Here is a 22770-nt window from a genome sequence, read left to right on the forward strand (position 1 = left end):
TTGCCTCTGTTGGTAATGAGAGGGATTTGTAAGAAATTACATTGAACTTACAGAGATATGCAGATGATGTTCTTTACTAAATATAATCTTGATCTTAAGTGTTTTATATCAGGGCACGTCTAATCTTGTACATTTTTAATGTATAAAAACAGATTACAAATTTTAAGTTTTTAACCCATTTTTTTGACATTTGGCAAAATGAAACTGATCCATTAAGGGGAAATCATCATCAAATTGAGGACGTAAGCACTTATGAATTAAAGCAATCCAAGTAGGTAACTGTTTGAATTCTTAAAAAATAAAAAAAAAACCACCCACACGCATATATAAAGGAAGAACACATGGCCACATGTCTGAGCACTTTTCAATACAAAATATTTCCTGTAACCAGGCATTTATCCTTAGAATAACCACACTGTTAAATCAAGCTTGTTTCCAACTAGAGTCATTTGTTTCGTTAAATTCTAAGATGCCATTACAGAATGAATAACCTTAACTTTTCTGCTACATAATTATCCAAAGCTTTATGTAATGTATTTTTGTTTTATAATTACACAGTAATTATAAGTGTTTAGTACCAAACTGATGACAACACTATTTTGTTGAAAAGGTCTCGCATTCATAAGGAATATTCTTTAAAAACACCATGGCATTATGCCACTAACCAATATCAGATTTTTGTGAAGGTCATATCTGTATTGGGATAAAAGCTAATTAGAGCTCATCTCAAAACACAGCATACTTGAACTAATCAATCTGAAACTGTACCAAAACCCTTAAGACAGAAAACAGCACGCATATATACCTTGTAAAGTTTTCATAATTCAAGTCCCCCATTGATATTTACACAAAATTGAAAAAGGAAATACTGAAAGCAGCAAAACAAAAATCACACACATTTTTGGCATAGCCAATTCCAGTAGCTGGCGTAGAAATTTGCAACGCATTTTGTAGAACTGTATTCTTGAAATAAATGCATGAATGGACTTTATTAAAAGGGCACTGCTATGAGGGGAAGCCTACCTTTCAGTCAACTTCAAAGCACAGAGGGTAAAAGTTTTAGCAGTTTAATACTTAAATTCTTCCTAAAATCTTTTTAGCATCTGCATAAAAGTGTACTGCTGTTTTAGTGCAAGTTCCACTTACTAATTTCAACAGTAATTTCAACCTTAACATGGGACTGGTTGGAGTATTCAAATAAGTACCCTATTCCTAATAATTACTATAATAATTTTTTTAGACATCCTAGTTTAACATTTTCTAGCTTGTTTTACAGAAGTTTTTATTTCAAGAAAACAATAGCCTCTTCTTCATAAGTCAGCAACTGAAGAGTGAAAAAGCATTTTCAGGATGAAAGAAATTCAAGGGCTCCTGTAATGTTAAAAAGCACACAACAAGATAAAATCCAGCTTTGAAGTGAAAATCAGTTCTAATTTAGTTATGTGCAGTGAGACAAATAGAAGTAGTAGTGATCAACAAAATAATGTAAGGAAACAAAAGAAGCCAGTGTAGTATTTTGCATCTGATCTATGCTTGTTTGAGAAAGTTTTACTTTTAATATCTGTAACTGGCAACCACAATGACCTGTAAAAATCCCAACAAAGTAAGTAACTGAGAAAATGGGCTTTGTCCATAAAGGCAGTACCTATATGTTGTAAAAATGTAACTTAAATGGCCTGTGATAATCACTTCAAAACTCAGATTCGTATCAGATTTGCCACCCTCTTATAAAGCAGGTTCATTTGTTATTTCATACCGCAACCATCAAAACCCATGTCTGAATTTAAAATACTGTATTGTGTACAAAACATAAGACACAAATTCAGTATATTGTTCAAGTTTTAGATTTCCACAAAAATGAAAACGCCTTCCTGGACAGACAGATAAGCATTTCAAAACTGTAATGAAATCGGATTAGATAATAATCTAGAGAATATTAGATTCTGTTATGCACGTAGCGTGTCTCAATGAAGCTCACTGGAGGCTGACTATAATATTAAACCAGGGGTGCTATAAGTGCACAGTAGTTGTGTAGTACTTCAACTCCTTTCAAAGATGGGTGACATACAATAAAACCTTTCATATAGGCACCTAGATTTCTCAGTATCAACGTTCTTGTTTTTGTTGGTTGTTTCTACAATTGTTTTAATCAGATACTCAAAACTCACTTAGACAATACCTGTAATCTGCCATGAAAGAAAAAAAAAAAAAAAAAATCGAACCCGGTACACTTAAATATATCACTCTTATAGGAAGTGCTATCAGTATAGTCTTTGCCACTAGCCCAAAGTGTATATTTAAGGAATTAAAAAAAACCCATTTGTGATGTTGATCTGTATAATGCAGATGCCAGACAACGGTTGTCTCATGAAGACAGCATTGTGCTTTATGCAAAACCAGAAATCTCAAAATAATCATCATAAAGCTTCTAAGACTTATGGGAGAGTAAACAAAGGTGGTCCACAAAAATATGATGAAATCCACTATGCTGGAATTATAACTGGCAAAGGTGGTTCAGACTAGAAGAGAAGCCCAAACCACCATTAGATGAATGAATGATATGGTCCAAGATGTATCCTTAAAGGTTTGTCTCAACCCTCAACCCTTATGGTGAGGATTGATCTTCAGTTCAGTCCAGCCAGCAGAAATTGACTGTGCAATTTTCCGTTGTATTTATTTGTACAGTCTATGTACATTCTAGAAGGGTCCTTTAGTGCTACACTGTCGTACTTTTTGTCCCAGCAATTTGAGGGCGTGCAAATTCCACAAAGTCATCAATAAGAACTGGCCATGCTCCTGAAAGGAAAGAACAAGCAAAAGCACATAAGAAATCAGGTGAACAAATCCCATTTCTTCCAAGGTAGAGCTATTCAGTTTAAAAAAACCTCTTTAAATCAAAATAGATTCTTGACGATTTATCTTTCCTGTTTAAAGTTTTAAATGAATAATCCTCATTTCATTCTGTTTCTTGAGATTTAATATCTGGTTAAGATTTTTTTCCTCAACTGAAACCTCCCCCATGCCAACACACAAATTGAACACACCCAATTTTTCAGGTATCATTACATAACAACCATCTTTTTTTTTTTTTTTTAAACCAAGAAAAGCTGGAAAAAAAACTCCTTTCAGAGCCAATTAGGGTGACTAGATAGCAAATGTGAAAAATCGGGATAGGGGGTGGGGGGTAATCGGAGCCTATATAAGAAAAAGACCCAAAAATCAGGACTGTCCCTATAAAATCGGGACATCTGGTCACCCTCGAGCCAATCAACATGATAACTGGCCCGAGAGGGCTGAGAGTACGACAGCACAATCTCCACAGCACTCATCTCACCTGGCTAACCTAAATGGGAACCAAAACTCAAATCTGGGTCTCCAGAATGGCAGCAAGTGTGAAGGAATTCTAATAATTGTGAATGCACGCACCAAGCTAACAGCACAAGAGCACCAAAATAATTAGAGCTCACAATAGGATTTCATATTAATGTCATGTTCATATGTTGACATCAGCATGTCACCACATTTCAAACAAAAAAATTGCTGCTACTGCAGACAGTGTAGGGGATGGGTCTTGAAGAAAACCTTGCAGATTAAATGAATTTACCTGATGAAAATACGGTGCACTCAGTGATTATCCAATTCGAAATACTACCCTCTTCATATGTTTTTCATTCTGTGTGTTCCCACCCTCACTTAAATAGAATGTCTGAAATGCTGACAAATCAGTAACTGGTGGCTAAAGAACATAAAACTGTTCCTCTGCTGAGGAACAGCAGAAGCAGAGAAGCCATGCAAGGAGATGTGGGAAGGGGGGGAAGAAGAGGGGCACCATTAGTTGATTTGTTGGAGGAAGCAAGAACTGGGTGGGTAAATTTATTTTTATTTATGTGTGGTAGAGTTGGAGACAATTTGTTTTATGCAGGGAAGAGCTGACTTTTTGGGAGCAGGAGAGGAGTGAAGATGTTTTAAAAAAAAAAAAAGTAATCTCCTGGCTTTGGGGAAGTGACAGCACAAGTATTTTTCTCCTGTGCTAGTAGGCTTAGTCCTCATCAGCTATGTGGCAGAGAACTTCTTCAAACCCCAGAAAAAGTCACATACTGTTCTGCAGACATTCTGATTGCCAGTCACTAGTCAGATATGCTACCCCAGCGACACACTGCTAAATGTACTATCCACAGAAACACACACACACACACACACACACACAGAAACTGAGAAAACAAAATGTAAATATTACCTTCCTCATCATAATTAGACATATCATCTGCTATCATTGTACTGAAGTCTAAAAGAAGGTTCCAGGTATCTTTAGGTATTGATCTTTTATGATGTTCCTATTTGGGGGGAAAAATCTGAGTTTAAAAACCATGAACAAAATTAATTTTAAAGTCTGAATATTCAATATTAAATCCCTGAATATATGCAAGTCACCCTCAACTAAATTTTTACTGTATTTGCCAAAAACTGCAACATCCATGCATCACAAAAGAATGCTCTGTCAAAATAAGTTATGTGATCTCTTCAAAGACTTAAATACACATGGATTCATCTTCCAAACTAAAAAAACCCCACAAACCTATTGCAGCCCAATTTATATTATAGAATAAGGTTTAAACTTACCAATAAAAATTTGTTCCACAAGTCTAGGAATTTAAATCTTCCATTAAGTACTAAATTCCAGTAGGCTATAGCCATTTCTAAATCTGCAATATTAAAAATATGTTACTCTCATAGATATATTTGAAATATACATTTTCTCCACAGGTATTTTCACCAAGCCTGATTGGACTATAAACTAAACTAATGAAGGTGAAATAAAATTAACTCTCAATGCAAGAATGCTCTTAGGTTCTTTCCAAATTTTTTAAAAGGTAATTAAAACTGAGGAAACTGGTGGGTTTGTTTCAGATGAACCCCTGGGGCATACAAGATCTGAAAATGTATTTCAATTATTCAGGTTAAGAATTACTCTGCCCAAAGCATACAACAGATTTTTCAACTTTTTTTGCTCTACACAAAGAGATACCATTGACTTCAATAAGAATTCCACATCATTTGCTGGATTAGGCTCCTTTAATCAAATGCAATTCCCATAACCTAGTTTGCTATTATTTTATTTTTAGAGCAACCTTGTCACAGGTTTTAGAGTTGCAAAATGGTCTTGTCAAATTTTCAAATCGCTGAACAGATTTCCTTTAGGACAAGCATCCCGGGAAAGACTATGTACATTAGGTGGTTGTCTTTATGATGGCCAATGTGGATTTCCTGCCCGTTTTAAGTCAATTTTTCAGGGTCACTTTCAATCTCTCTCTATTTTGAGTGGGCCTGTATTCCTCAAAGCTAGGAACAAATCAGGACTACTGAAGTATGTGCATGTACCCCAAACAACTTTAGTTTACATAATCAATTAAGAGAGAATAAACTCTTCAAATGAACATTCAAAAATCTCAATACCACCAAGAGAGAATCACTGTCAGCCTAACTGGATCCACCTTCAAAGTGTCTGCATCCAGAAAGTCTTACATCTTCTGGAGTGTACCAATTTGTTTTGTCCATAACCAATCCATACTTTAAGAAGCAAAAAGCACAGGCACCCTGTTAGATTACTTTTTCAGACAAACCGATGCATTTTTTAAAGTAATATTAAAGACTTCTAGATTAAATATGTTTATCTGCCAATATGAGTACCTATGCTGGTCACACCTGAAAATTCTTACTGACTTATTCCCAGTGCCAAAAGTCTCTCCCCCTTTCCCAATAACTTTAACAGTGCTCCTCTAACAAGTCTAATAGAGCAATCACCTCATCATAGCCCCTCCAGACAAATACAGAGTGAAATCGTGGCCCCACTGAAGTCAATGGGAGTTTTTCCAGGACTTCATTTGGGTCCGGATTTCACCCAAAAGATTTAAGTTCAGGGCTTCCAGAGGCAGATAAAAATTTTGATCCGATGTGTTTTGTGGATGGACACGATATGCCATTATATTTGAAAATACCAAGGATGCACTAAAACTTAAGAAATCTTATTAGGCTCTTAGCGGTCAGAAATTTGAGTCTGTCCCCACTTACTGGAGGACGTTTCAGATATTAAACTGATGCTCCACTTAAATCTTAGTTAAAAAGCTATTGGTGCCTTTCCAAGAAATACAGACTTTATGTTTGGCTGGTGACACTACTTGAGGGTAAGAAGTTAGAAAAAGTAAGTATTATGAATATGAAACGTAGTAGGCATACCAGATAGGTAAAAGCTGTCAAATTCCATGTACATTATAGTACACCTCTACCCCGATATAACACCAAAACATCTTACCGCGTTATAGGTGAAACCACGTTATATCGAACTTGCTTTGATCCACCAGAGTGCGCAGTCCCGCCCCCCCGGAGTGCTGCTTTACCGCGTTATATCCGAATTCGTGTTATATCAGGGTAGAGGTGTACTATACAAACAAACAGTAATGAGCTGCGCATTTCAATTTGCATCCATGAGAACCATATGTTATATTCCTGTGGCCAATCAAGGACCTTAAAACACAATTCTAGTGAAACGAGCAGCCTTCATTATTCTTAAACCAAAGTAAAAATAAAACAACCAACCAAACTTTTGTTAAGATAAAGATTAGGACATGCATAAGTAACTTCAGGGGAAGACATTCTAGGAAAATAATGGAAAGGACAACTGTTAAAAAAAAAAAAAAGTCAGGAAATTCAAACTTAGGAGTACCTTTTAAAACCCACAAGAAATAGTATGGAAACAGAGGTAAGGTCTCCCTAATAATCGTAAATGTCAAAACAAAAACAAAACAAAAATTCACTGCCCGTGATCTGTCCATGACGTGTACTATATACTCCTGACTAAATGTTGGGTGCTCGGGGGAGGGGGATGGTGGCCCGGGACCCCCACTGCTGCTAGACATGGGGGGGGGAGGGGGAAGAGTTGGGGGGCTGGCAGGCTCCCTACCTGGCTCCTGGCTCCCTGGAAGCAGCAACATGTTCCTCAGCTCCTAGGCAAAGGGATGGCATTGGGGGCTCTACGCGCTTCCCCCGCCCCTAGCACCGGCTCTGCAGCTCCCATTGGCCAGGAACTGCGGCCAATGGGAGCTGCAGGGGCAGCACCTGCGGGCAGAGGCAGTGTACAGAGCTGCCTGGCCACGCCTCTGCCTAGGAGCTGAGGGACGTTGCCACTTCCAGGAAGCCGCCCCCCCACCCCCGAGCACTGCCCAGAGCCCTCACCCCCTCCCGGAGCCCCCTCCCACATAAACTCCTGCTGCTGCTGGGGGAGGGGCAGAGGCACGGTGGCCCGAGACTGCCCCAGCAACGGCCGGTGCAGCTGGCCCACAGTCACGGAGGTCCTGGAAAGTCACAGAATCCGTGATAGACTCATAGTCTTACTTATAACTTAGTTAAATTTGGGCAGATTTTCACTGGGATATTCCTGACACAAAGGACAACCACCTCTGCCAAATGTTGAGTCCCTGCTCCAAAGCACGGGGCACTAAAGCTTTTCAAAGAAAAGGTCACCAAATTTTAAACAAGGGGGACACAATGTATTTTTTCCCCTAGCCCTGTTCTCAGAAACAACTGAATTGTTTTGGGCTGAAATTTTCCAAAAAAAAATTCAGTCTGAGCCACACACTTAGCATAGAACATTTTAGCCAACAGTTAAAGTTTGGCAAAGTTATAAGCAACTTACTGTAGTATCTTATATATGGGAAATGAATAGTAAGCACTGCCACCAGCCCTGCCTATAGTAAGAGGATGAAAATGGACAATAAAGAGTTTTAGATTTTACTGGCATGAGCGTTTAAAATGGCTGCAATACTCATGAATTCTGAAGCCACAAATAATGCAAGTCAGTCCAAATAAGTGCAAATAATCAAACCTTTATACCACACTCCCATGTATTTTGTTTATGCCACTAATTTAATCAAAAGCTTTTAGAAATATTATATATTTGTGGCATAAACTGAATACATGAGGGGAGTGTTTTACTGACACTCATTTGGAGTGACTTGCACGATGCCTATCACACAGCACCTCAGAAAAATTGTTGGAAATAAATTAGATTCAATCAACAGCTAATCATCTAGGTTCTATGACAAACAGTGAGCTCAAGCAGCAGTTTATCAAAACACTTCACAACATATTTTAAGTCTCAGAGTAGCAGCCGTGTTAGTCTGTATCCGCAAAAATAACAGGAGTACTTGTGGCACCTTAGAGACTAACAAATTTATTAGAGCATAAGCTTTCGTGGGCTACAACCCACTTCTTCGGTGGGTTGTAGCCCACGAAAGCTTATGCTCTAATAAATTTGTTAGTCTCTAAGGTGCCACAAGTACTCCTGTTATTTTAACATATTTTAAGTTTCCTAAAGGGATTCCACTAGATACGTTTTTACCTTTAAGGAAGGTAAATTTGGAGGGCCAAACACATTGAAAGTGTCATTCAAGGACACAGAACCTATTAGAAAGCAAGCTTTTAGACAATGAATTTCTATAGCAGCAATTAGTAACAGTTGATGGGTCTCTTTCTATTCCTCCATACTACACACGTTTATAGATTTTGTTTTAAGATACTAAAGTCCAATTTTCCTCCCAATGCATAAAATCAAAGCAAAGAAATTCAAACTCCTTCCAGACATGTCTGCCATACCCTGATTAGAAAACTAAAAGTATGTGTCTGTTCATGTATCATTTTACCTCTAGTAAACAGTTACCATGAAATCTTTTCAATGGAAGGGTGATAACTCCAGACACAGGGAGTGGGGAAAAGGGAAAACATGCTGAGACTGCATTTTAATCAAAAGGCTCCCCCCCATATCCTGATCTTCAGAGCTATTTATTATGTACTTAGAGAACTACTGTAATACAAATAAATAATTACTACAGGTAAAACATACAAATCTAAAAGTTATATTTGTCTATATCTTTTTTTTATATCATTCTTAGAGGCTGGCCTCCCTGAAGAAGCAATAAGAAGGCTGAAGGAAAATGAAAAAGGATTATTTTTCTTGCTTAATCATTTTCACTGAGGTCTCAAAAAACAAATTATCTATCGTTCCCGAGATGTTTAATTGATTGTTCTGTATATGCTCAGTCCTGTATGGAAATAAGCCAGCAAGAAAAGAAACTAATAGGCTTCTCCTTGTGTGAGAAATGTGGACAGAGGAAATCAGAGGTGTGGTCTAAGCACAGAACTGGAAGTCAGAAACTCCTATGATATACCCCCAGCTCTGACATGTGTGTTCTGAAGCTTTGAGGAAAATCACGACTTTCATGGCTCTATTTCAAAATTAATTATATAAGGCGATAGCTACCTCACAAGGATGTTACAGAGTATTTATCAGTTAACATTTGCAAAACTATTTGAAAATTGAAAATACTATATAAATACTAAACATCACCATGGTAATCAGAAGCTATTGTTATGGTTCAGGTTGCAAAACTATTTCCATATTATCTCTCTCTCAAACACATATACTCTTTTGTAAAATTCACTATTAAGGTTTCAGAGTAGCAGCCGTGTTAGTCTGTATCCGCAAAAATAACAGGAGTACTTGTGGCACCTTAGAGACTAACAAATTTATTAGAGCATAAATTCGGATGCATCCGAAGAAGTGGGTTGTAGCCCACGAAAGCTTATGCTCTAATAAATTTGTTAGTCTCTAAGGTGCCACAAGTACTCCTGTTATTTTTACTATTAAGGTTGAAACTTTTCACGTTCAACCCCAATTCTGCAAGTGACTCCACATGGGAGTAAGACTCAGCCTATACATCTATACAACAGTGTTACTTACATCAACAGGTCTGTGTGTAGTGAAAACCACTTATTCCACTCTAACTTAAAATACCCAACCAGGCCTACTGAGAGTACAGGAAAGTTTGAAGATTGGCACAGACAGTGTCCTCATGGAGAACAGACATTGCTAATTTTTTAACAAAGATTGGTCCATGTGCAATTTGCAGATTTATCACATCCAGTAGAACAAACAGTTTCACCATGCACAAATGTGAAGTACTGTGCACATTTGTTGGTTCAAGAAACTTCCACTGGGGAAATTAATAAAAGTTTGCAAGCTGCAAATAAAATAGCTGCAGATTTTTCACTGCCCTAATTCCCCTCATTAAATGAAAAAAAATTAATGTCCATTGTTTAACATTAAACAGTTCAAATTACAGAAAATCAGGAAATACGAGTTGCTTTTGGAACCTTAATTGCACTGTACATATGGCCTATTTCTATTCCTGACTTTCTGATTAAACGAGTAGCTACATTATAATGGCATAAAACGCATATAATAAAACATACAGGATGTGCATCCTGGCCCAGTTAATACTGCTGTTAGAATCTAGCTTTTGCATTCCCTTACTTTTATGATTCTGCATTAACAGTTATTTCATTTACCGTAATTAGTAACAAACTACACCTTTCCCCCCCCTCCAATGACTTTTTCCTAGTGAGTAGTTCTTCCACTTCATTTGGACACTCGATGCTATGACTATCAAGGGGGAAGCGCTGAAATAAAATTATAGAAACCATGATTTGTGTGTGTCATTGAGTTTTATATTCTGGAATTTGTCCTCATTTTGCAATCTTTCTCCAAAGAGAAAAACTATAGATCCAGCAGGCCCTGAATTGTGCTTAAGATCTTGACTGTAGATGCAATGAGATGAAAATCTAATCATGCCTGTTATGTGGAAATTACTTGGCAATACCTGAATTGTAGTTTGCAAAGAGATTTACATGTATTTTTGGTGGCATGAGAGACTTTGTGCAAGTCTGTACCTATACACAAACTCACACTTACAGTTGAAATTTAGGCTATTTGCTCATGGTTGCAAATTCTAAAAGTTTTAATTATATTTTTAGTATGAAATCATAACATGTTAACTTTAATGGGAATTTTGCACATACTGTACTCTGAAGGGAAGATTGCAACCTCATGTGTTAAATTGAAACATTCAGTTCATGAGGAAATCTCTGTGAATTTGAAAATCTGGCATTGACCTTCAAATTAGTTCTGACATCTATATTTTACCACAGTGAAGTATATTTTTATCCCATGGCTAGTTTAACTGGATCACAATAATAGTTTCACTTACTACAGTAAATATTAGAGACAGTTTCTAGTAACTATATCACAAGTGTTTACAATTAAGAATACATACCTAAACCTTTCTGTCCAGGATTCTTTGCAAAGTTGAAAGTAAACTGATAAAAATCCTTAAATCTTCCTGGCTCTTTTAATTCTTGTTCCATTTTAGGAATCTGGGCCTTTAGTTTTTCTATGCTGTCACATCTGTATTTTAAAAAGCAAGTTTTTCTGTGTATTATTCATTTTGTCAAAATAACACGCTAAATTTATTTTTAAAACCTTATCTACTATGGACAATCCTTAGTTGCTTTAATACAGAAGGATTATGCAAACTAATTTCAGCAAGTCCGTAACAAGTCTGTTTATGAAACAATTTCAGCTGCTTTTTAAAAAAATGTTTTTTCACATTGGCATTTGAAGAAGCTGGTTGATAATCAGATATATGTAATCTAGAATAATTAAAAGTCTGTCAGAATGTTCTTAGAAAACAAAAACTAGAGCTCTGATGCAGGGCAAAGAAATTACATTCTTAGATAAATGGCCCCAAACATTTTGGCCTTTGGGCCAAATCCTTCTTTTACTCACTCGTTTTGTTGTAGCCAATGGGACTAGTCACATGTTTAAAGCAAGCAGCATTTTGCCCTTTATTTGGGTTCGCTTATAACTTCTGCCAAATTTATAGAAGATGTATTTCTATATTTATAGAAGGCAGATACTAGACAAATTTTGAGAAGACATAATTCAGTTCTGAATTGCTAAAAGTGGACATATTTTCCTTTTAGTTCCAGCTTTCTCCAGTATGTTACACTGCTAAGTTTCTTTTACCTGTTGCATACTTACCCTAATTCTGTCATCCCATCCATAAATTCCAGCTTTGAGAACTCGCACTGTGTCGCAGCTCTGAATTTCCATGCAATGATCAGTACGCTAATACTGGCTGGGTCAAGTGCTAGGTCATCACAAAATTGCTGTATACCATCTATGCCAATTTTATTTTCATCTTGAGGATCTTTGGAATACAATAATAAAGATTAAAAACAAACATTAAATCTTCCATGATTTTGAAGTAGTAAGTTCCTTCACACATGAACAAACACAAACACAAACAGATACATGCATAGAATCACCTCTGGAATAAGCCACATTAAAGGGGATATTTAAGCACTTTTTAAAAATATACACTTCAGATTCAATTTGTAAGAAAACGTTAAGGCTCGCGGCTATTATTGGAACGAAAGCTCTGTACAGTGAAATCCTCTCTGTATCCACTGAACAGATACTGTAGAGATAGTGTTCTGCGTTTTCATTTTTTATCGATTTTCACTGATAAATTACCAGGTTTTTTTATTAAAGGAGCTCAATTTTTACTGATTTACACCCATTTACTAATCAGTCTTTTTTCAGGTACTTATTTTTGTTAAAAAACAAAAGCTTTACACGATTGCTGTGTCCGTCAACTCTGAGACTGAAGCAGTTCCACAGTGTAAAAAACACAGAACACACACATGGTGGAGGTTGGAAAAAAAATCAAGCAATGTTAATATCGTATCATCACTGGCTCACAAGGACATGCTGCCCGCCTATTTCTTTGCGTCCATTTAGTGTGGCACTGATTTAAGCAATTAATCCTTTACAGATAAAGATATATAATGCCCCCTATCCACCCGGATACCTCCTTTAGTGCCAATCTCCTTACGGGTTTGGATAAATGGGCTTCTGGATCCTCACACAGCCAGTCCTGCCCTTTCTGTGGCTAGCTCCCAAACGGCTTCTTTCCCCTCCAGGGGGCTCCCAGGGACAGCATCTCACTCCCTATTGGTCAGGTGACTCTTCTTCTCAGGCTTTCCTGTATTAATCATTTCACTCTGCCCCTTCCTCTTAGCAGGCACATCAGCAATTCTTCCCCAAACCAACAGGGTCCCCAGTTGTTCTAAATAGTCTCTCTCCTCTCTCCCTCTTGGTTCCCTAGAAGACTTTGAGTCTGCCCTTGGCTCCCCCTTGCTACCAGGAACAGTGTGCCTCTCCCTGAACTATCATCACACAGAGCCCCAGGAACCTAGGCAAGTTCCCTGGGGATTACAGATAGGTAAGGTAAAAAGGTAACTATGGGGCAAAAACGCAAATCTATGCCCAAATACCAACAAGAAAATCAGTGCTTAGAAATTTTCAATAAAAATAAAGACGGGAGTGAAGAGGATGCATTGCACTGCAAGTAGTGCAGCATTGAGGTCAGTGCTCGCGCTGACAGAATAAAGGAGCATGTTGAAAGCAAGTGACACAAGAAGCTTAAAGAAGAAAGTGAGCTTCGGGATAAACAGTCAATATCAGGAGCTTTCATCAGAGCTTTAATGAAAGAGAGGACACAGCAGGATTGTGTCAATGAATTTGTGCGTGCTCTTTGTTTCACCGGACAACCACTGTTAACAGCAGAGGGGCCTATTGGTGACTGTGTGACAATACAGTCCAGCTGCAAAAACCCTTTCTAATGCCGACAACCTCACTTGTAAGTATCTGAAAGAAAATGACAATGCTTTGGTATCTAAACTGATGGAATGAATTGATGGAAATGGGGTGAGTAGTCTGATTTTTTACAAGTCTCCTGATGCTTTCGATCACATGCTTCTTGGCCTTTTGTTTTCATTTTTTTATTTCAAAGCGAATAAACCTGCATTGTTTTGTGTTGATGTGACATGCATCCCTTCTGCTGCCAGCGGTTTTGTCAACATGTTTGAGATGTACCAACTAATTTGGGAAAACGTGGCCACAACTAACACAGATTCTACTTCCTACATGGCTAAATTTGCACAGGAGATTAAACTCAATCAGAAACAGGAGTTGCTATGTATTACCTGTCCTGCTAATCTGATTAATGTTGCATTGTCAGCAGCTACTGCTACAGAAGAAATGAAAGACATGAAATCTTGCATCATTGGATTCAGGGCTATTTGCAAGCATGGAACAAGTTGAAGGCTTTGTTTTACGCAATGCGAGACGAGTACAGAGCCAGCTGCCGATTATCTACCCCTGTTGTGCCACATTGGTGGATGAGCTTGTATTTTGCTGCCTGTCATGTAACTAATGTGAGGACTGTGCTAATGCGTCTCCTAGAACATCCTGATTTTGTTCGCTCTAAAGCAGAAACTCTGAAGAGACTGGCAAATAACCCAAACAACTGCCAGATTCTGTGCACAAAGGTAATGTTCATTGCTGAAAACTTGGAATCACTGTCATACAGAAAACACTGGAGTTTTCTCCACCTACTGCTAACGCATTTGCCAATACAGACGTTTACCAGATCCTGACAACTAAAACGTCATCTGAACTGAGCACAAAAGCTGCAGGAGAAACATACGACGAGAAAACCCAGCTGTTTCTGGAAATCCTTCCCATCCCAGAATATAAGAACTAAAATACATTCAAAACCTTCAACACAACGCTCAGCGAGAAATGGCAGACAACCATGGTCCATAATCTGAATCCTGAAGTGTTTGGTGCTGAAGATTCTTCTTGGAATGTCATCCAGGTGTTGCACCCCTTCCTCAAGGTGAATTTTGTAGCAGACCCAACCGTTATGCCGAAGTGTTTCAATCATTTTCCACTAAAGATAACATTTCAAATCTGAAAAGGGAATTTACTACTTACATGAACTTGCCTAACCCTGACTATGTGAAACTGGATGTGCTGGCTTTTTGGAACAGTCATCAAGACACACTTCCCAACTTCTGCAAAGTGCCATGGAAAGCTTTGAGTGCACCCCCTGGATCTATTGATGCAGAGCACTGATTTTCAAAGTTGGACTACCTCCAAGACAGCAAGAGGCTCAACATGAGTGAGGATACTTTGAAGAAAATTATGCGAGCGCAGCCAACCAGGATTTCTGGAAAAAACTACTAGCTCAGAGAGGCAAAATATACCTTTGTTCATTTAAAAAAAGTTTCAATTATACTGTAGTAAAATATGTATCCTACAAGTTTTTTTGTTTTTCTTTTTCCCCTCTGGATTTTTAATTTTTTTTATTTTTAACCCAATTTCATCCCCATTTTAATGTTAGGAAAATAAACACTGAAAAACTCCCATATATTTTTTTTTTTTTTAAACACAAATAAAAACTGAAAATGCAGAACACTAAGCATAGACAAGAGCAGTGCAAGTGCCCTGTGGACGTGTGTGCTCACCCCTAGGGTGCCCGCCTATTGCCCAGACACAGCGTTGCAGGGGACTTTGCCTCTTGCCCGCCCTCTGCTGGCTACTTTTCAGCTGCATTGACAACTCCCAACGCCTCCCTTCGGGTATTTTGTGGCTTGACCCTCTGACCAAGTCAGGTTAAAGTCTAGATCCCTTCTGGAGTAGCAAGAACAAGTCCAAATAAAGATTCGAACAAGTCTTCAAATGAACAGCCCCTCCACCCACTTCAGGCTTCCCTATAGTTCCCTTGTTGTACCTGTCCTGTTCAGCTCTATTCCAGGGTTTTTCTCTGTCAGAGAGATCTGCCTTCTCTGGAGTCTCTCCAAAAATGAGCTCCCTCAGTGTACTTGTATGGCTTAGCTCTGCCTCCACTATCCTGGAGGCAATTAGTTACTCCCAAAATGCAAAGCATAACTAGCTGGATGCCCTCCCTTGCCTGGCTGGTGATGGGACTTAACCCCTATCACCTACCCACTCCCCAACCCGAGGTAGTACCTGTCCGGGTACTCTGTACATGTTACTGTACTTGGCCTTGCAGTCATTCCAGCTCTTCTTCGAAGTCATGTATCCAGATGAACAGTGTTTTGGTTCATCTAGCACATCTTAAAGAATACTGAAAGGAATGTTATCTTGCACATGTATTGCAGGGCTTCTTCAGCAGTGGCTAACCTACCTTGGAATTACTGGAACTGTGTTCTCTCCATGGCTTGTCCAGCCTCCTGCATTGCCTGTGGCGTGGCAGATCAGAGTCCATGACCAGGGCAGCTTCTCCTGTCTCCTCACTCAGGACATCGATTCCCACAAATTTGCCCAATTCGATCTCTCCCCTGCATGGTCCTGCTCTTGACTCCCCCCAGAGATTGAGGCCCCACTGTCACATGATTCCACGATATACAGTGCAGCTACTTCTTTTCATATGCCAGTCTTGTCCAAACCAGTTCTTGCTCTTGTTTTACAGCCTCCTCTATTATTTTCTGTCATGATGCTTTCACCTCTTCCAGCTCCCAGTTTGCCTCATATAACTATGTTACCAGGGCTTGTAATTGCCTTGATGTCTCCATTCAGAGTCTCTCAATCAGCTCCCCCAGCCCATCGAGTCCTCACTCCTCATCCTTGCCGCTGGGCCACGCAGCCCAACACCCCACATCCGGGTGACGGTCATATTATGGTCAACAGATCCGAGCACTCCTCTTTCTCATAATAGGGCCGGGAGATTAGGCCAGTCTCTACCTACAATTACGGACCAGGAGAGGTATCTTACAATGCCGACACGCAGCTTGTTCCTCCAACCTTGTAGTTCTATCTCTACCTCTGCTGTTGGGTAGACCCATGTCTTCCAGGTAGACCCATGTCTTCCAGGTACATGTGAAATTTTCACCGGCAAATGCCGATCTATTCTCACTATGAGGAGACTACTCCCCACTCTGTCTGCACCCAGACTTAATCAGTCCTCTCATTTCCTGTCCAGCCACTTCAGCAGTTACCTGGTAGGCTGAAGTGTGCCCCCTACTGAGGGAGCGTCTCAAGTCGCTTTCCGTGACTGGGCAATCCTTTTGTATATCAGCCAGTTGGCCACACCAGAAACACAAAAACGGATTCTTCTGAGTGCCACTACCTCCTCCAGTTTCTTAAGTACAGAATTGTCTATGAATTTCTCTCTCCGTGCGTCTCCCATGCCATCCCAGAGTCAGGGTTCTCTCACATTGCTTCCCTCAGAACAGTCCCTTTGACCTACACCTTCGTTTAGGTGGTTCAGCATTATCACCTTCCATGTAGGTCTCTGGACTCGCCACGGCCTCATCGGCAGAAGTTGGCCAAAACTTCTAGAGTCAACTATGGGCCCCCACAGACAAGATCCTTAGGAACTCTTCTAGAAGTACAAGGTCCATCACTTTGTCTAATGAGTTTGTGTCAGGCTGCAACCATTGTGTTGCCAGATCTCATAAATGTGCTGCCACTCTAGGATGCACCCTCGGGGGAAAGGCTCTGTCCTAAACTGGTGGTGGTACACTTCTGGGCCCAGACCCAGTTTATCCAGAATATCTTTTACAATTTTGTATGACTGTGCCTGCTGTCAGACAAAGCTTAGTAGGCTGCCTGAGTTTCTCCTGAGAAGAATGGGGGAAGAATGGGGCTACCGAAGAGGGGCTACCTGCTGTGGTCACTACCCTCTCAAATGTGTGCAAAAATCCCTCTGGGTCAACATCTGGGCCCAACTTTGCCAGGCCTAGTACCTGTCTGGCAGAATTCTCTTCTCCCAAAACCAGTCGGGTCCCTGGGGTCCACTTTTCTAGGCATTGCAGGAAATGTTCTTGCTGAGCCTGTCCAGCCTCTTGCTGTTGTTGCTGCCGTTGTAGTAGGTACAACAAAAGGGCATGCATCTGCTCCTATTGGGCCGCCAGCATGCGGACGATGTACTCCATCGTCCCAAAAGAAGAAGAGAGACTCTTAGTCTGTCCCTCTACACCTCGCCTTAAAGGAAGTTGGTATCTCCCCCCCCTTTTTTTCCCTTTTTTTTTTTTTTCTTTCAGAGAGTGGGGTTCCAAATCCTCCTCCTGGTATCATGTGTAAATGTGTGTCCCCACCTCTCGCGCACCCCCTCGTGTCTGAACATGGCATTGCAGGGAACTTTGCCTCTTGCACCCCCTCTCTGTTGGCCACTCCTGACTCCCCCTTAGGGTATTCTGTGGCTTGACCCTCTGGCCAAGTCACATAAAAATCTAGACCCCTTCTGGGGTAGTATAAAAAAGTCCAAATAAAGATTCACACAAGACCTCAAATTAATAGCCCTTCCACGCCCTAGTCCAGGGCTTCTGTCAGAGATACCCGTCTCCAGCGTTCCCTGTAAGCTGCGCGCTTGGGCGGCCGCCCAGGAGAGATTCAAATGCCACCCAGCTGATTAGCAGAGCATGCTCAGCCAGCAGCATGTGTTCAGGTGCTCCTCCCCCTACATTGCTCCGTCCTGCAGCTGCTCCCAGGACCCTCCTGCTGGCTGTGCAGAGCAGAGGGAGGGGGGTGCTGATGTCAGGTGTTCCCCTCCCCCCGCCTCTGTACCCCATCTCCGCAGAGCAAGGGAGGGGACACGGCCTGGTTCAGGACTCGGAGCTGTTGCGGTGAACGGTGAGTGACTGACTGCCTTTCTTAAAGAGACAGTGCACTGTTTCTGAGATTTTCCCCAGCAGTGAGTTCACACAGTTTCTGTCTCTCTCACACACACACTCTCCCCCCACTCCCTCCTGCTGCCCGTGTACCCCATCTCTGCAGAGCGGGGAAGGGAAGACAACAGGGCTCAGGACAAAGCAGGAGGGCTTTCAGTGAGTGTCTCAAAGAGATAGCGCACGGCATGTCTCAGAAACTTCCCCAGCAGCCAGCACACACAGCCATGTCTGTGTCTGTGTCACACTCACCTCCCAACACATACTTGTATTATTCTTGTTGTTACTTCTTGGTACTTCCTGCACTGCACATATATTCTCTGCAATTTTATTCTTTCAAAGTGTGTTATTTTAGTGTTTTAACTGGTCTAAGCATAATTTTTATTTCTCTTACACTTAAATTTAATTCTTTGGTTAGTGAGTTCTAAAATGCCTAACCTGTCCTGGCTGGAGTAATTATCCCTATGGTAACTTTTTTAAAATCAATCTCTCTCTCTCTCTCTCTCTCTCTCTCTCTCTCGGTTTTTTGTTTCTACTGGTGGCACACATCCGCACATACCTTAGTGCGCATAAAATTTATTCCGCACATGGATGGAAAAAATTTGCAGGAACATTGCCTGTCTCCTCTACAGTCTCTCCACAACTGAGCTCCCTCAGTCTACTTATACAACTTAGCTCAACTTCCTCTATCAAGGAGGCAATTAGTTACCCTCCAGGTTAATGTAGACAAGCTCTAACTCTAGGAAAATGAAGGTAGTTCACTCCTCATTGCACACACAAGTTCTTGGCTAAGATTGCCAATGTGGGTGCCACTTCCAATGATGGATTTTGAGACAACCAAATTGGCTTCCCCATGAAACTACTTGTGCTGAATTGGATATAGTAACCTAGAAGGCAAAGACTTTGTTGCCTCATTAGCAACCCCAAATCATCCAGCCATGTGTCCTCTTTCCCCCCACAGTTCATAAAAAGAGAGGTCTTCACATTTCAAAAGGAGGTAATAACCCTCTACTAATGTAAGCCAGCAAAGACTTCAGGATAATTGTATGTGTATTACACAATGTTTATGCAAACAGCACACATCTTAAAACTAATAGAAAACGTAAAGATGACTATGCAAATCTATTTTTTTTAAACTAAAACATGAAGTGTTTTTTTAAACTAGAATCTAATCTATCGCTGCAAACCCCCTCCGCCTTACTTTGTTCATTATTCAGCCAAACATTCAACCAATGACATTTTCAGATAGGCCACAGTGGGTGTTTCCATCTCTTTCCTGCCCTGTCTGTATTGGTCTCATAAAACTACAGGGTTGCTTTTAAAGTGACTCCCCATCCTCACTCCACCTTTTTGACTGAGTGACCAATCTATATGCCATTTTATTTTGTCAAGGGTTAAGTCTGGAGTGATATGTTACCCACAAAAGAACCAATCAATCTAAAGAAGCATGGCTATCAAGGGGTCAAGTGGGTAACACTACATGAAGCTACAAGTTGAAGCCACAATCTTGCAAAAACTTACACACATGCTTAAGTCAATAGTTCATGAAGTTAAGCATGTGTGTCTTTGCAGTACTGTGGTCTTATAGAAATGGTATCTCTGCTTTTCTAGACTGGGCTTGTATTATTAGTTACATAAAAGTTAGTGTGTACAGGTCAGTTTAAATTTAAGTAGAGTAGCCCAGTTCTAAGCATATGATGCACATGGAATCTATAAATTAGCAGCTGCAAATAAAATAATCTAAAAAGGGTAATTGTTAGAACTCACTGCACTCACCTTTGTATCTGTTATATAGCTGTTCTAACTTCTTTCTGTCCAATGATCCTTTAACGCTCTCTCGTATATAAAGTTCAGGATTTTGGAAAAAATTGTCTGTTGCAACATCTAACTTCCAGTCATTTTGAGATAGACAACTCACTGCAGTCTTTTCACTAGATTGAGTGAAGATCATAAACTGACGAACTTTATCTTTCTGTGACGATTTCAACTTGTTCTAGGAAAGTTAGAAAAGACAATACTGAGACGAACACTGGTTACTGGAAAAAATATAAGTACCTCCAAATTCCATTACAACCTTCACAATATATTAAACTTCTCTCCTTAACAAACATTAAACAGTCAGACCACAACTTATGCTCTTTATACTTAATACATACCTTGTTTTTCTTACAGTTGGTTATATCAAAAGATGCTTTTTTGTTTAAATTACATGTGGACATATTTTTTAGGCATACTGTAAGACAAACAACTGGACAGGTATAAACAGATACATTTCTATAAAACATTATTGCTGGTTTCCTACGAGTGCACACAAACAACATTGTGTGCACCATAATGTTTGCTTGAAGAAGTCAGCAGTGTCTTCAGTATTCTCAACCCCTTCTGGCTGCACAATGCAAGGGTACCCTCAAATCCAGGTCTTCTATGTAATGGCAAAACTTTCAACTAAATCACCATACAAATCCCCTAACCATCCAGAAAATGTTAAAATTGATAATATTATCTCAATAGGCAATAAATTGTAGTGATGATGGCATAACACATAAACATACAGTTCCTATTTAAAAGGCTGATCTTTTAAAACCTATCTTACCTAGAAGATACTGAGTTCTCGGCTTACAGCAAGAGCAATTTTTAATGTTGTGTGTGACAAAGGTAACTGAAATGCATAAAATTTAAGTCTGCTGTAATTTGGAAAACTCTCATTCCTCATGCAAAAAAAAAAAAAATCCACCAGATGTTGACAGACTAGTTTGCAACTTCAATTCAGATAATACTAGCATTTAAAAATAGTGAAAGCTGAAAATTGAAAAATGAAACATCTTCAAACATTTATATAGTGCTTTTTGTTTTCAAAGTCCTTAACAATAACTATATAATCCCCACAACAGTTCTATGAAGTAGGTACGGTCTCTATTTTATAGAAGCAGAAACAGACTCAAAAAGGTTAAGCAACTTGCCTAAAGCAATACAGTGACAAAACTTATCCAGCAAAAAAATACCTGCAGCAGTGAGTCTTCGGGTATGTCTTCACTACTGGCTGGATCGGCGGGCAGCGATCGATCCAGCGGGGATCGATTTATCGCGTCTAGTCTAGATGCGATAAATCAATCCCTGAGCGCTCTCTCGTCAACTCCTGTACTCCAGCTTGGCGAGAGGCACAGACAGAGTCGACGGGGGAGCAGAAGCAGTTGACTCACTGTGGTGAAGACACCACGGTAAGTCGATCTAAGTATGTTGACTTCAGCTACATTATTCACGTAGCTGAAGTTGCGTAACTTAGATCGATCCTCCCCCCAGTGTAGATCAGGCCTCAGAACCCGGGTCAAACTGGAGCTCATGGGGCTTGGGCTAAGGTGCTAAGAATAGCAGTACAGACATCTGGACATGGGTTGGACCTGGAATGTCTACACTTCTATTTTTAGCCCTGCAAGCTCAAGTCTGTTGACACAGGCTCTGAGACTTGCTGCTGTGGGGTTTTTTTTGGGGGGGGGGGGGGGGGGTTGCACTGTGTAGCCATATCAGGGTCACAGTGAGAATTAAGGAGTTCTCATGCTTAAACCAACAGACTATCCCTCCACTTAAGTCCAAAATTAAACCAACTTCTTGAATCCAGTAACTTACTAGGCAATATGTGATTCTGGATTCAATGATTCTGCTTTTGAGTGGGGGAGAGGACTAAAGAGTGCTTAGTATTTCAAATCAGACATTTTTACCTGAAGTACATTATAAAAATATTACCCCAATTGTTATTGATGAAAACAGGGTCTCTTCCAGCCATTTCACTGAACCTGAATCCAATTAAAAAACTAGTCAACCTTTTCAAAGCAGAAAGCCTTCTAATCAACATGCTGAAACCTACTAATAAAAAGTGCCGTTCTAAGTTAGGAAACAAAACTCAGCTTTAAAGCCCAAATTTTCATATTCCCAAACTTACAATTTTTCATCTTGTATCCTATCTAGGTTTTTATACCATGCCCATCACAGCATTATCTGACTGCCAAACTCCTTTTCAGAACCACAAGGGGGGAAAAAAGGCAAAGATCTGAAACGGACATGAATTATTCTTAGTCAAAGAATGAACATTTTAAAAGGAGTGGGAACAGAAACCCAATTCCAACGCATTTTTTGTGTCCAATTAAATAATTAGGAAGTACAACCAGAGCTTCAGATTCCAAATTATTCAAACTCAAAAGTCAGATCCAATGTAATGCTGCTCAACTCCTCTTTGAGTGGATGACATGAAAAACCAATACTCAATACACTCGCAAAAGTAGTTAACATAAGTTTGCAGCCTAGGTATTATACATTCTATTGAGTACAACAATGCACACATAA

At 39.8% G+C, this 22770-nt stretch overlaps 1 protein-coding gene across 1 annotated transcript in view; it reads right to left on the reverse strand.

The window, feature by feature from the left end:
• Positions 1–2673: 2673 nt before the first annotated feature.
• DCUN1D1 (defective in cullin neddylation 1 domain containing 1) overlaps positions 2674–22770 on the reverse strand; it is a 32926-nt gene continuing 12829 nt past the window's right edge. Inside the window, exons 2-7 of the mRNA XM_065411001.1 lie at positions 20209–20425; positions 11933–12101; positions 11166–11296; positions 4621–4703; positions 4238–4334; positions 2674–2796 (exon numbers count right to left, since the gene is read on the reverse strand). Coding sequence (XP_065267073.1) covers positions 2717–2796; positions 4238–4334; positions 4621–4703; positions 11166–11296; positions 11933–12101; positions 20209–20425 — 777 coding nt within the window. The 3' untranslated portion in view covers positions 2674–2716. The remainder of the gene's footprint in view (positions 2797–4237; positions 4335–4620; positions 4704–11165; positions 11297–11932; positions 12102–20208; positions 20426–22770) is intronic.

This window comes from Emys orbicularis, chromosome 9 (assembly GCF_028017835.1).
Source record: "Emys orbicularis isolate rEmyOrb1 chromosome 9, rEmyOrb1.hap1, whole genome shotgun sequence".
In the NCBI taxonomy this organism is placed as follows: Eukaryota; Metazoa; Chordata; order Testudines; family Emydidae; genus Emys; species Emys orbicularis.